Here is a 15,619-nt window from a genome sequence, read left to right as displayed (position 1 = left end):
GGGACACTGATACAGAAGAATTATGAATGCTCACAGCATACAGATCCACCTGCTCTCATCTGCTTCCGCATGTCATAGATTCCTTCTGTACTGGCCAGCAGTACTTTCTGAACACGAGTGTCAGATGTAGAAGGGAAGGGTCACAAAGTTATTGCCCTATGACCTCTAGCAGTTGTGTGCAGACAGTTGACAAACTTGCCTGAGTATTTGTTTTTGGTCATAAATACAGGCAGCAAAGGTCAATGTACATGATTCAGGCTAGTGTGCAGGATGTCTGTGGCTGTGTTTGCATTCTTCTTTTGTCTACACATTGCAAATGCAGCTCTATTATGATCACAATATATGCATAGATCCATCTATTGCACATCTATTACACACATACATACACTCTGATGTCTGTACATATTACATTCATTCACACATCTACTATTAACTTTGAAGCCTAGAATGACTGCCGGACTCCTGTAGGCAAAAAAGCCTATGGGATTGTTGAGTTTAGATCAGAAGACTCGCAGTCAACATATACCATGGTCTGTGATTGCCAGACAAGTGAAATCAGCCATACTGTACATGTATGCGTAGAACTTTGTTGCCACTAATGGTGGGAAATGGGAATGCATGTAATTTGTGTACAGCATACCTGTGTTAACAATATGTAGACAGCAGAACTTTATGGTATATATTATACACACACACACAAAGAGCAGAGTTGTGATATGTTATAGACTTCACGAAGAATGGGGCGGGAGCATTTCCATGTGCTAAATTTGCTCATTGGCATACAGAATTCTTGCTACATCCCTCCAGCATAAGCTGCATCTGTTTCTATACCCCACATCACTCCTTCCTGACTGATAACACTTATTGTGTTAGACCTGACATTTGGACAAGCCTAGAAAGTTTACATTGTAAAAATATCAGCAATGTATGTCCTCAGTTAGGCGTACTTTAAAGAGGTTGTCCAGTACTTTTATATTGATGTCCTATCTTTAGGATAAGTCATCAATATCAGATTTGTGCACTCCTGCTGACCAGCTGTTCCCGGTGGACGGATACTGCATATCTGCACCGATTTTTGACCTCTGTGTCCTTGCCAATGTCTTGTCACTTGCCACTTGTCCTTGCAAGTGTGTCCTTGCCAATCAAATTATAAATGGCTTTGGTTACTGATTTCTAAGAGGATATAATTGTGTTTTGTCTTTATCTATGTGAAATACCATGTGATCATTTGCCATATACTATGTTGGGTGCATTCATCTGTTTTGCCCTCATGGTTTTTCTTTATATATGTATATACTGACCAATGTTATTCATTGTTATTATTGGTCAGTTCAGATAATAGGGCTGTTCGGATAACAATTTTCCGTGTGAAAAATATGCAGCATGCATTATTCTCTTCGGAGTTTCAGACAAGATTTGCCCATTCAAGTCTATCGGTGCTCAAAAAATAATCACATCCCATACAGAACATCCATTATTAAACTAGAAAACTGCATTTGATCATATCCATTTTTGAATTTTAGATGTATAAAAACATCACACATGGATATCACATGGATGTCAAATGGACATAACAAATAAACACACAGATGGCTATGTGGATGAGAATCGAATGAAAACCATCCAAGCTATCTGGATGAAAGTTGGCTGATTTCTCATACGCTCATCTGAAGCTGGCCTCAAGAACACTTATATCTGTTGCCTTCAGGTGGAGGTAGTTTCATTGGACATCCCTGTGTATTAGGTCAAGTGGTCATAAAGCTTAGGTTGGACTTTCACTTTTAGCTTTAATGCAATATTCACATCGAACAATATTTGGATATGTGGACATTACATATCCTTTATCATGTTCCACACTGCTAGTTCCTATATCATTTCTGGATGTGTGTAATTTAAACATATACACCACACGTGAACACAACCACTTGCTCCTTTACTGGAATTGAGAAGATAAAAATCAGCATCTGTTTTGGCATTGGCCCAGTCTCCATCCAGGTTAGCACACTTGTCACTTTGGAATTTTACTTTGATTGTTTGACCCATCAAATGCTTAACATATAACATTCTTCATTCCAGGCTATCAACAGAACTTGTTTTATTAGAATGGCTAAACTGTTGTCATTTTTATGGGGCACACCAAGATTCTAGATCCTGTATCTTTTGTATTAGTCTTCTTCCATCTAGAAGATATATTGTTTCATTATTTAAGTCAAGTTCTTTGAAAAAGCTTTTATCACTGGTTATGTGACTTGTTACTTTATTTTACAGGTATCGTCTGCATAAAAACACGATTGCCAGTCAATTACAATTTCAAAATGATTCCAATACAATTACTATTCCGGTGGTGACTCTTTGTGGACATGACTGCCAATAACTGGGCTGAGTAGTCTCGTTAAGTCGTTATGACTACATTGGAATGACAGTTGAGTTCAGTGAATGACATCAGTGGTCATGTCCAGCAACCTGTCAGCAAAGACCAGGATCAGAGGTGTAGAAGCAGCGCTGGAGTGGCAAAGAGTAAATATGACTCATTTTCTCAATTTTATGCACAGCATATCAATAAAATAAAGAAAAATACAGTAAAAAGTTTATAGATTATTTTGTTGAATAGGGAAATTATTTTGTAGGAATTATTTGGAGGAGGTGTTATGCTGTAAATACTTCATGTAGGGGTGAGGGGAATTTATTTTTATGGATGAATGGGGCCCGATTGTGAATGCATTAAAGTGTGCATACATGTTAAATGCAACATGTGAGGAGGAAGAGGTGAAAGCTATTTATATGTTGCAGAATTTATATTGAATTGATCATGGATCAGAGGACCCCAAAAGGCTCCTAATCATTGAGCTGTAAAAATCCGAAGTGAAATAAAGGCTACAGCATGACTATGAATTGTATTCGATTCGGTCAAATGTGTCAGAGGAGTTAAGTGTAACTGTATGTGTTAATATTACACAGCCACTGTCTAAGCTAAAGTAAAAAAAAATACTTATACAGTATATGTAATAAACTTGGTGTTTTTTTTATTTTAATTTTTAATGGGAGAAAAGGGGGTGATTTGAACTATTACGTTTTTTAATTTTTTTCATATTTTATGCAACATTTTTCTTAATTTTCACAATATTTGTTAGTTGTCTAATGGAACTTGAACTTGCGATCTTCTGACTGCTTGTGTTATATACAGCACTGCTGGGCTGGTTTTCACAGGAGTACCATGATGACAGACACAGGAGTCTTCAGCAGATCCCTGGCTGTCATGGCAACAAATTGGCGTTCCGCGATCACATCGTGGGAGTGCCAATGAGAGAATAGAATGGTGTGCTCCCCCTGACAGGGCTCAGTTAATGCTTCTGTTACAGATTGACAGCGGTATTTAAGAGGTAAATAGTCATGGGCTGTTGGAGACAGATGATAGCTGAATATTTCAGCCATTATCTGGCGGTACAAATGTAGGCTCGGCTTGCGAGCCCACTTCAAAGGTAATGCAAGATAAGTTATGACGGATATAGTACGTTATAAGTCATTAAGGGGGTAATATGATGAGACAACCCCTTTAAAGTTGGAAAAAATTGTCAGTGGTGTGGTATATCACAGGCATCACACATGCAAACATGGATCCTGATGTTAAAATGGATGAGTGATTCGACTAAGTGGTTCACGGGGAGTAGTAAATAAATAAAGAAAAAAAATCTGTAAAGAAAAACATAAACAAAGAAAATGTCTTCATCAATACATTTCTAAACACTTTTAACACAATAACGACCTGTGTCATATATTTTCGTCACAGGTCGCATGCAGGATGGAATGTATAAAGTGGGCTTGGAAGTTGAGCAGCTCCATACCAGACTGGCGCTAGCTGTGTCACACAGCCAGCAGCTGCCTGTGACAACAGTTATAGAGCCACTGAATTCCCCCATGCCATCTTAGTTGTCTTCCTGTGAAGCACAGCCTTGGGTTTAGCTTCACTGGATGACATTAGTTACTGAATATACCGTAGAACTGCAGTATTTATTATGAGAGATCAAACAATTGCAGATTCAAGTCCTCTAATGTGACTAAAAACTAAAGAAAAAATACGACTTGGTAAAAAGTAACAAAAATAAACAAAGCATAAAACTTTAAATCACTTTCCTTTTCCCCATTCAAAAATAAAAAATAAAATTTGCTGGTATAGCCATGTTTGTAAAACACCTAACAAAATGTCATGTAAACCAAAATTTTATCAATAAAAAGCTACATTGCAGTGTAAAAATGACTAGTCCTTTCACAGCTCCAGCCACAGAAAAATAAAAAACAACAGAATCAGAATATTAGTAGTAATGAAACTTGGCACTCAAAAGGATAAGTTGCAAAACAAGGTGAATTTATTCGTAGTCCATGGATCAACAGCTAGTGGATAACGTTTCGGTCCACATGGACCTTCATCAGATAAATGCTGTGTTGTTGAAGTGGAAGATGAGTAGTCAATACTAGTGATGAGGTGAATATACTCGTTACTCGAGATTTCCCTAGCATGCTCGGGTGTCCTCCGAGTATTTTTTAGTGCTCGGAGATTTAGTTTTCTTCGCCGCAGCTGAATGATTTACAGCTATTAGCCAGCTTGATTACATGTGGGGATTCGCTAGCAACCAGGCAACCCCCACATGTACTTATGCTGGCTAACAGATGTAAATCATTCAGCTGAGGTGAGGAAAACTAAATCTCCGAGCACTAAAAAATACTCGGAGGTCACCCGAGCGTGCTCGTGAAATCTTGAGTAACGAGTATATTCGCTCATCACTAGTCAATACTCATAGGGGATGACACTTTAAATGGACTGAAGGTGGAAAGAGGTATGTCTGAGCTGGGGTATTGTGGCTGAAAGCCACAGTCAGGAACCACTCAGAATATGGCAGCTCAGAATGATTTTTCACCACAAAAATATAAACATAAACTTAAAGGGAGTCTATCATTCCCTAATATGATCAGTAACAGATAAGGAAGACAGGTTTGACAAAAGTTTGATCAGATTCTTCTTAACACCACTGTTATCTTCAGTATTAGATCAGAAAAACAGGTTGGACAGCAGTGTGAGCAGCCTCTTCTTAATTCAGCACCCCTGGTATTTCCAGTATTAGGTCAGAAAGACAGAATGGACAGCTGTATGAGTAGCCTCTTCTTACCTCAACACTCCTGGTATCTCCAGTACTAGATCAGAAAGACATGATGGACAGCAGTGTGAGCAGCCTCTTCTTATCTGAGCACCTCTTGTATCTCCAGGTATTAGTTTTTCTACTTAAATTCCAAATCTTTTTTAACCAGTTACATATTTTAAAAAAACTATGATTTCAAAGGGAATTAAGTATTATGGCCCTGATTCATCACGATGAGCCTGAATAATGCCGGTCTTGATGAGGGGCTGTGTTGGAGTCAGATGCTAGTGGTTCATTAAAATGCGCAAGCCACTTAATGAATCAAGAGCATCTAACAAGTGGCATGTGCCTCTGTGTACTTCGGCACCAATCTTACTCCTGTCAGTGACTGGAGTAACATTTCTGGCTTAAGGTATGCCACTGCTGGCAATCAGTTTGATGAATTGAGACTTATATGTCTTTTATTTAATTCACTAAGTTTCCATGGCTTACCACTACGTCTATGGTCCTCAATGTTGCCCATTTGTTGGTACTTCTTCAAAAGACCTTGAGCAGCATATCTTGAAATTCATCATGCAACTGTTGTTTTCCAATCTCACCAAAGAGTTTCTCTGTGGTTCAAGTCAGGCAACTGACTACTAATCCAGAATCTTCCAGTACTTCTTCTGAAACTAAGCCTTCACGGACTTGATGAAAATGATGCACAAGCTTCAGCTTCTTCACAGACGTTTTCCCTCAGAATAAATAATATATCAGGAAATTCTATCTTGCACTCCACTTTCTACATGTTTAAAATGCTAAAGGAAGAAAAGCTGTCCCAGAACATCACTGAACCACCACGATGCTTCACTTTAGGCATGGTGTTCTTTTCACCTTATGCTGCATTCTTCCAGACGTATTGTTAATCATTAGACTCTAAAAGTTGCAGTTTTGTTTCATTGCTCCACAGAACAGAATTCCAAAACTTCTGTAGCTTATTTGTATGTTTTGAGCATATTTGTGAACTTTTTCTTGTGTTGTTGCGTCAATAGAACTGTAAAACATAGAGTTCAGCCATGGTCACCTCCAGTGATTAGTGTATGCTTTACTGTGCATACTGAAATCTCAGTGCCTGCTGCCACTTAATCTTGTTTCAGGTCTGTTGCAATAATTTGAAGGTTTTTGACCACCTGTTTTCTCAGGAAGCTGGTGGCAGCTCTTGATAGCTTCCTCTTTTTGTCACATCCAGATCATGTAGCCTGTGTTACTTTAACTTTGAACTTGTTTTTAACTTTGAACTTGTGAATTATGCTTTTAACTGTATTCTAGGAATATGCACTGCAATGTCATTGATATATTTTTGCATCTCACCTTGCTTGTGCAAGATCTCTTGTCAACTTTTGTACCACTGTCCACAATCCAAAAATATTAGTGAACTGGAAACCATTTTGCATGAGCAATGAGCTAAGATTCCTCAGGAACGTTGCCACAGCCTAGTATCTTGACTATGCATCATACTTTTTGCTGGTCACAACAGCCTAAGGGAGCTCTACAAATTAGTAAAGATACTAACGATGCATGTAATGAAGGAGTTGAAAAATTGTAAGACTGCAGTAATTATTAAAAGCAGCATTTTATGTTGACAATGTAGAAAATACTTTTAGGTTGATATTGTTATTGTTATTGTTGAAATAGTTTTTGTTTCATTGGTTAATTGCAATTAGTAAAGCTAGCATATTTTGCAAATAAAGCTAAATTGCAATGTGGGTTAAATAACTTTGATTGCAAATTTACTTGCAGTTATGTCCTCCTTCAGTGCAGTAACCATTTGCAAGCAGCTATGTCCTCCTCTAGATTAACCTTTTATTAGTACCTATATCCTTTTATAGCACATTAATAGTGATGAGCGAGTATACTCATTGCTCGGGTGGTCTCTGAGTATTTGTGACTGCTCGGAGATTTAGTTTTTGTTGACGCAGCTGCATGATTTACAGCTGCTAGCCAGCCTGAGTACATGTGGGGGTTTCCTGGTTGCTAGGGAATCCCCACATGTAATCAAGCTGTCTAGTAGCTGCAAATCATGCAACTGCGGCAAGGAAAACTAAATCTCCGAGCAGTCACAAATACTCGGAGACCACCCGAGCGTGCTTGGGAAAACCCGAGCAATGAGTATACTCGCTCATCACTACAGATTAACCCTTTTCAAGCAACTATAGCCTCATCTAGTAGATTAATTCCTTGCAAGAAACTAGTATCCATGGGACATACGTACATCTTATAACATGGTTGATAAATAACAATGTTCTGTAAGTAGTAAACTTCATGCTCCTGGCTGAAGCAAAGGAAAACTTCTGGCTCAATGGAGTTGTCTTTTATTGAGAAGCCAGCATGTTGGTCAGCTGATTACTGCATGTCTGGTTTATCTACCCCTTGTCAAAATATATAAAAAAATCAGCCGATTTCTAGAGGACTTGCCAAGATCCATTTTTATGGCACATTGGTAAATTAATGAAAAATAGGTGAACTGATTGTCCCAATATATTTAACATAACAGTGACCTATCAAATAACAAAACAGGCATGTTCACCTATTCAATGGACAGATCTGAGAACAATGTTTAATTTCCAATTCAAATACTGTATATATTAGTATAGACACACACACACACACACACACACTCACACACACACACACACACACACACACACACACACACACACACACACACACACACACACACACACACTATCTCCCAGAGAAGATAATTTCACCAGATTTTGAGTTCACTCTAGTAAAATAAAAAGAAAAACCCGCTTCCCTGTAATACCAAGGGGAATCATCTGATTGGCTAACGACATGCATTGGAAAAAAATTATAATAACTTTATCCACTGTCACTTTCCACCCCCACCTTCCAGAACCATTTGATTCTCTAAAAAGAAATGGATAAAATTACAGTGAAAAAAGCTGAGGCCTGGATCTTGAGGAGCAACCTGAATTTACAGATTATAGCAACCTGACTTGTTGCCTTATGAGACTTCATTATGAAACATATACAAGGAAAAAGAATAACATTAGCCTTGGACCTAAATATTGATCTTTTTCATAATAGTCTCACTAGTTTTGTCATTTCCTACTATTTATTTATTGCATATTTTCATTCTATTGGTACCACTAAGATTCATTCGACACCATTGTATAACAGTGTATAACTTCAAGTTAATGAGAAAGATGTTTTCCTTGATTTACTAACTATGCTATGTAATTTGGCTCATGGTGTTGGAGGGCAAGTTAATGCAAATCTGCGGCCTCACAAGTTATTCCGTATGATATTATCTGTCCATTTATGGGAAGCTTTTGATTCATTTTCAGTTTCCAACTCCCTGTTGGATTTCTACTAAAGCATATTTAATTTCAAAGTAATGACCAAGAGGCTGACATCATTTTGAAAAACTTCCAACACTTCCACATGCACAGCAGACTAATTCCTGCTCTCACATTTTAGAAATCCCCTTTCCATGCAAACATGGAAAGTATTTGTTTTGAAAATATTTTATCAATATTGGACTAACATTTATAGTTCATATAATAAATAGCTTCACTATGCCATTGGTAGAACGTATGTAGAGCACAGAATTATGCATAGAATAGATGCAGCTAATATAAAAACACAATCAGATAAATAAAATCATATTTCTATAAAACAAAACAGGTGGTGCATAAGCTAAGCATGTAATGTGTTTCATATTTTTCTACTACCTGAAAGTCAACTTTTAACCATAGCGTATTTGCAGCAAAACAAGTAAAAAATATGGCAGAAAAACAGCAAAAATGAGCAATTTAGAATAAGATCTCTTTTGGGGATGTTAGTATCTAGGGAATCCTTGTGCAATAGCAATTTTCACTAACATTTGCTATATACATAGCAAATAAAGTACTTTCCATTAGCCACTAATTTTCTAGAATTGTCTAATTGTCTGAGTAATAAACGTATTTGTTTATTAAAGCTGCTACATAAGCAGTAGCGATCTGGTACAAGTTAGAACCATCCATGTAGCTGGGCTTTATTTTACATAGACTTTCTGTAACAGCGTATTTAATTCAGCAATTGCATTGAATACATTTCTATTAATTAATTTGTGCCAACCTTTTGCAGCTATGAACCCTGCTACATGGGCACTGGCAGGCAGCACTACAAGCTGCGCATGAGTAACGCTGACAAGTTTAACAAGCAGCAGGTTAGGGGATTATAGAAGGAATCATACACATGTTCTAGACGGAACATCAGTTCTTACCAAGAATTAATAATCTCTCTTCTTCCTTTATCGGGAACTTCTTATGTTCTTCAAGGTATTCACTTATTTGCTCCTCTTCATTAGAATTTAAATGGTCTGTTGATTCGTCACTATCATCTGATGATATGCCCTCCGCTGTGTCTTTTGTGGCTATTCTGGTTTTCTTTTTGTCATCTTTTATTAGATCATCGTCAGTTACTCGTCTCTTAAATGTCTGCTCATTGTGGCAGATCTCATCCTTTTGTAATGAATCTTTTATTGTTTCCCCTTCAGCAACCTCTTCTTCTTCTCCTTCTTCTTCCTCCTCCTCTATTTCTTCTTCTTCTATTTCTTCTTCTCCGGTGACCAGAAGTTGTATATCGTTTTTATTCCCCACACTAAAATATAACATTTAATAACAAGTTGTCATTTATGAATATTTATTAAGATAAAAATATCTGAATTAAGTCAGATTTGAGAATTCAGAAAAAATTGCATTAGATATCACTGATTATGATCAAGCTAAATTTAATTTCCAAAAATGAAAAAGACAGCGCCTCACACGTTGGTGAAATAAATCACGCATTATTCTGCCTTCTGTGGTGATGTTTCGATCCCAAAGATCTTTGTCAAGTTTTTTTTTTTTTTCAATCTGATAATTTTTACTGAACAGTAAGGATAATACAAGTATATTGCATTTCTGTTTATAATGAACATGTATAATTTTTAGAACATTTTAACCCCAACCCAAACTCCAACCCCCCCTCCATTCCAACCTTTAGAGACCTGTCGTGAGCCACCACAGATTACAACATCGTACAAAAAAGGAAGATGACGTTCCAATAACCCTCCCTGGGGAACCCAAGGCCCAAGCGAACAGATAAAGCCCCTTAGACTAAGTCAGTCCATGGATTCCACAATCTGTAATAGAGGTCCATCTTATTTCTCTTGAAATAAATGCTCTTCTCCAAAGCAAGAATATGGTCCACTTGTATCAGAAAATCTCTTCTCGTTAGTGGTTCCTCCCTTATCCAGAACTTAGCAATTAGCTTCCGCTCGATAAATAGCAATCTAGCAATAGCTATTTTGTACATATTATCAGTTACAATCTCTTCTACATAACCTAGAATACACACCAAAGGATCTTGTGGTATAGTACAGTTGTATATCAATTCCACTCTATTCAATACCACAATCCAAAAGGAGGATAGCCTGGGACATTGCCACATCATATGAAGAATACCCGCCTCAGACTGCGAGCACCTAGGGCATTCTGAGTTGGGTCTCAGTCCAGCTTTGAATAACATATCCGGAGTTCTGTAGGCCCTATGAATAACAAATAATTGTGACAGCCTCCCAGGCTCACTCATAGAAATCTTGGGTACATATTCCAATATCGAGTCCCATTGGTCATTGTCAATCACCCCCAAATCATTTTCCCATTTCGCTATGGCTCTGATAGGATGCCTATCCAGAAAAGAGTAAAGAAGGTATTCGTATATTCCCGAAATCACCCCCTTCGTGCCACCACCCATAAGAATAAAGTCAAACATAAGATCTACTTGCAGCACTATAGGCCCTCTCCTGCACTGTGCCTGAAACGCATGCGAGATGCGGCTATACTGGTATAACTCAGAACTTGGCAATTGAAATTCCTCCTGCAGTACCTCAAAATTCTTAATTTTACCCTGTTGATCTTTGTCAAGCTTGATAAAGATCTTTGGGATCGAAACGTCACCACAGAAGGCAGAATAAAGCGTGATTTATTTCACTAACGCTGTCTTTTTCATTTTTGGATATTGGACTTTATGCTAAGAAGGACTCCTTGGCTGAGATGTGCGCATCATGTATGGGTAATGCTGACCCTGTTCTCCCCATAAGGTGCTGTGTTCTAATTGCTAAATTTAATTTGTCAACCCAATTCCATTTGCAAAAATAAAAAAAAAATACAGGTTTGTAAAAAAAAAATTGTTCTAGAAATATTATTTGCTACAACTAATGTTCTGTTAAAATGTTTAACACAGACCTGTCACCTTACAAACTTTATATGTTAGTAAGGAGCTCTTCTAGCTCTTATGATACTGATGTTGATTACAATTATAACAGCGGTATAATTATTTTGAAAAATTCCCTTTCCCTACCTGACTAGCCTGATTGATAGCTCTTCAGTGTCCCTCCACTTAGACTCATTTACTGCTCCTCAGTGTAATTCCTGCTGCTGAGCTCTCACACTACCCAGTACAAGCTGAAGTTGTCAGTCGGGCTCAATGGGTGGAGATGTTATGTTGTGTAATGTGAAATGTGATGTACACTGTGAATTGTGATGTCCGTTAAAAGGTATTAGTAGCATTCATAATGTGTGTAGTTTGACATTAGAGATAGTGAGAGTTAATTTCTGGCACTGGCACATAGTGGGAATGGTTAGGTTGAAGGGAAAGTGACAAATTCCTGTTAGAAAGTCAGATAGGGCTTGGAGTGCATAGAAAGAGGATAAAAAGGTCCATTGTGAGCAGTGCTGCATTCTGGGGTGTCGCTAAAATGAGAGGTGACTGAAGGAAAGAGACAGTGAGATCTAGAGCAGAAGTGACTAAGGGTACTGTCACACAGTGGCACTTTGATCGCTCCGACGGCACAATCCGTGACGTTGCAGCGTCGCTTGATTATCGCTCCAGCGTCGTAGACTGCGGTCACACTTTGCAATGCACGGCGCTGGAGCGATAATTTCATGACGTAGTTGCGATGTAGAAGTCATACCGGACATTGGGAATATCGTGCACACCTTTGTTACACGCTGCGATCATGCCGCCACAGCGGGACACTTGAAGACGAAATAAAGTTTGAAACGATCTGCTACGACGTACGATTCTCAGCGGGGTCCCTGATCGCAGTAGCGTGTCAGACACAGCGATATCGTAACTATATCGCTGGAACGTCACGAATCATGCCGTTGCAGCGACCAAAGTGGCACTGTGTGACAGTACCCTTAGAGACAAAGTGATCGATTGGAGATGAGTTCTGTGAGAGGATGCCTAGCAGAAAAATCCAGAGTTTATAACTCTTGAAGGTAAAGGGCCTAGGCAGGATGAGTATGTGAGATGAGTAGAAAGTTCTGGGCAGGAGATAAAGAGCATCAGAGAGCTTGCAGCTAAGTCCGGCCATACTGGCACCCTAATGGGAAAGAAGACGCGGAACCGTGGGTGCGAATTAAATGACTCTTGCTAAGCAGGATTGTAAAGTTGGGCTGGTTTGTGGTGAAGTAATGAGAAACAGTGGAAACTGAGTACAAGTAGAAAGAGTAAAGAGGAAAGGCAAAGATAGAGAACAATGGAGATAAGAAGGAAGGAATCTGTGTGAAAAATGCTTTGAGTTGTAAAGGAAACATTCATAAGACTTTGTACCCGCTATCTCGTGTATATACTCCTTACCAAACCCCTGTTCAGGAAAAAGTTTATTTTCAAATGGTGGTCTCCGTCATTGAACTGTCCAACATCTGGTCCTGGCAAACCAGCATCATCAGTTACATACAGCCTGCACGGGTAGCTTGCTCACAGCACAAATCCACGCATCCAGCCAGGACCTCAACTTTCATATAACGCGTCGGGGAGTAAGAGAAGAGTATCTCGCTCATGGCTAACGCCCCACCCTACATTACACATGTACATTATTAAGCTGTTATCAAGCGATAACATCATTAGAGTGGCTCCCATTTGGTAACAGCTTAGTAGACTACTAGGCAGAACTCAATGTATGTAAATATCTTGCAAAATCTCACTCTTTTACTGCAAGAGCATCTATGGAAGAGTGTGGAATCCTGCTCTGCATGCCAGGATCCCATAATCCAGAAGTTCATTCCTGACTTTTGCTCGAAAGTCGGGCTCTTTCGTGGGACAGTAGGAACTCCACTGAGAGGTTTTCTTCCTAGATGATATTTAGAATAATCACTGATTTGGTGCCACCCACTCTCCTATAAAATAAATGGGGAAGCCCCAGATTGTTGATAGGTATTGTGAATGCCTTTCTGTATGGAATTACAATTGTGGCATGCTTCATTAGAATAAATGTGGCATGACTCACTCCTTTTGTTCCTAGGGATTATGTCTCTACAATATGGTGCAATGTCTCAGCACATGAAGTGCCTGTGGTTTTCTTCTGCAGAGACTCAGTTCCCACAGCTGTGCTATCTTGTCACTAGCACAAACCTGTTCCTCATCTCAGAATTTCTGAATAAGTTAGCGATTTGGCTTATTAAGTGATTTGGCTCATTTACTCTCTTAACTGTTTAGAAAATTGTAACAACAATTAAAGAATTTATAAAAACAAACAAATAATTTAATTGTGAGTAATATGAATAAATATAAAACTATTAAACAATATGCATGTTTTCCAGATGAGGACCAGCATTGATCTGTGGAAAGTTGGCAATATGCAGAGCAATAGGATGAAAAAAATTGCTCCTTGTACAAACACATCTGGTCCATATTGCTAAGAGAGATACATTTTATTGGTAATCTCCCAGCCACCATGTGGCATTTTCTCTTACATCTTCCAGCAGCCTGTAATCATCATATCTGGGACCTTCACATACAGGCTGGATAAATAGTAGTCAGGAATTAATATATCAAAATAAACCAAAATAACAGTTTGGGGGATATAGTAATTCCTTACCTTTCTATTATAGTTGCTTCTTGTTCAGTATCCTCACAAGTTGGCCATGGAGAAAATCGATCAGATATGTCAGTACCACTGACTGTGAGGAGTATTGGTTCTGAGGAGCGATGCAAGGCCTTTATTTCTTCACTAATTGTACTATTTTGGATTTTATCATCTTTGCTTCGTTCAGAAATAATCTCATTTTTCGATTTGTCCTCTTTGTGCTTCTTTTCTTTTTGTTCACTTGTTGCGCCTTCAGATAATAAAATAACAAGTTTTCCTTCCACCCCGGTCTCTTCAATACTATCACGTATTTCTCCTGTAGCCTCGTTTTTGCTACAGTTTTCTGCCAATGCTTGAACAAGATCATCATTCACACACACAGGTACCTCACCTTCTTCCACACAATAAATAATAGGAGTGCCACCTTGAATACCAATTTGTGAGTTTGGAATATCTATTGATATAAAATTCTCTTCTTCTCTTATTTCAGGAGACTTTTTCTCAACCAATATAATAGATGCCTTTTCAGTATTTTCTCTATTGAGTTTATTGACCTTTTCTTTATAGCTGTGGGTCTGTGTCTTTTGGATAGATCGCTCTAAAAGCAATGACAGGACAGCAAGCGTATAATAGCAGGTCCGATTAGTACATATTAAATAGAACCTGTCAGTACTTCTAGCATGTCTCTTCTATTATATAACTGTATTCTCTATCAAAATATTATTCTGGAGATTTTTTTCCCCGCATTGTGCTGTTCTTCTATTATTCCTCCTAGAAATGTACTAATATGCTACATAATTGCTATTTTATGAATTTTATATATGTATTTTTATAAAAAGACATATGAGAAGAGATGACAGGTCCTCTTTAAAGAATATGTCCAAAGGCTGTTATTTAACATATAGTCAGTAGCATTAGCCATCCAAAACAACACTTAAAGCATCATCACCAAGCTCTTAAAGCCAATGCAGTACTTAGAAATAATAGTTTTTGCTTTACATAATCTGCAGAATCCAATGGGTGAGTGTCATTTGATTATTGGAGGCAAATCGTGCATGATGAGAGAAAAATCAGACATGTGCACGGTCTCAGAGAACATTATACAGATGAGTGCTATTCATCAGAAGGATGGTTAGCACTCGTCTGATTTTTATGGTCCTGTGCATGAGCCTTTAGGGTATGATCACATATCTAAAATGTAGGATACTACATATTCTTGCAGATATTTAAATCTACAAAAATCCACGCAAAAAATGTCCACTTTGTATGAATTGTGTTATAGAGACCCCATTTAAAAACACAGGATGATGCCTGTTAAGCAGATTTTAAAGGACGAATCCACATTAAAATCTGAGTCAAATCTGCATTTTTTAACTAGACCTATTGATATATTAAAAAAGCTGTACTTCATAATTGATAATTACAATGTAATTTCAAATCATAAATATTTACTGGTAAAGCAGAATGTCAGACAGATCAAAATATAGTACTATTAAAATATTGCATTCAGCAAACATTATTTAGTACTGTTTGTTTCTCTACATGCCTTTTTCTATACAGAACAAAGAACAAACAAGCAAAA

General features: G+C 38.0%; 1 protein-coding gene across 1 annotated transcript in view; it reads right to left on the bottom strand.

Annotated features, from left to right (window-relative positions):
- Positions 1–15,619, bottom strand: part of MYLK4 (myosin light chain kinase family member 4) — a 92,106-nt gene that overhangs the window by 40,510 nt on the left and 35,977 nt on the right. Inside the window, exons 3-4 of the mRNA XM_077267643.1 lie at positions 14,050–14,635; positions 9,406–9,782 (exon numbers count right to left, since the gene is read on the bottom strand). Of these exons, the coding sequence (XP_077123758.1) occupies positions 9,406–9,782; positions 14,050–14,635 (963 nt within the window). The remainder of the gene's footprint in view (positions 1–9,405; positions 9,783–14,049; positions 14,636–15,619) is intronic.

This window comes from Ranitomeya variabilis, chromosome 6, assembly GCF_051348905.1.
Source record: "Ranitomeya variabilis isolate aRanVar5 chromosome 6, aRanVar5.hap1, whole genome shotgun sequence".
NCBI classification, from domain to species: Eukaryota; Metazoa; Chordata; class Amphibia; order Anura; family Dendrobatidae; genus Ranitomeya; species Ranitomeya variabilis.
This window is presented reverse-complemented; position numbering and strand designations above follow the sequence as displayed.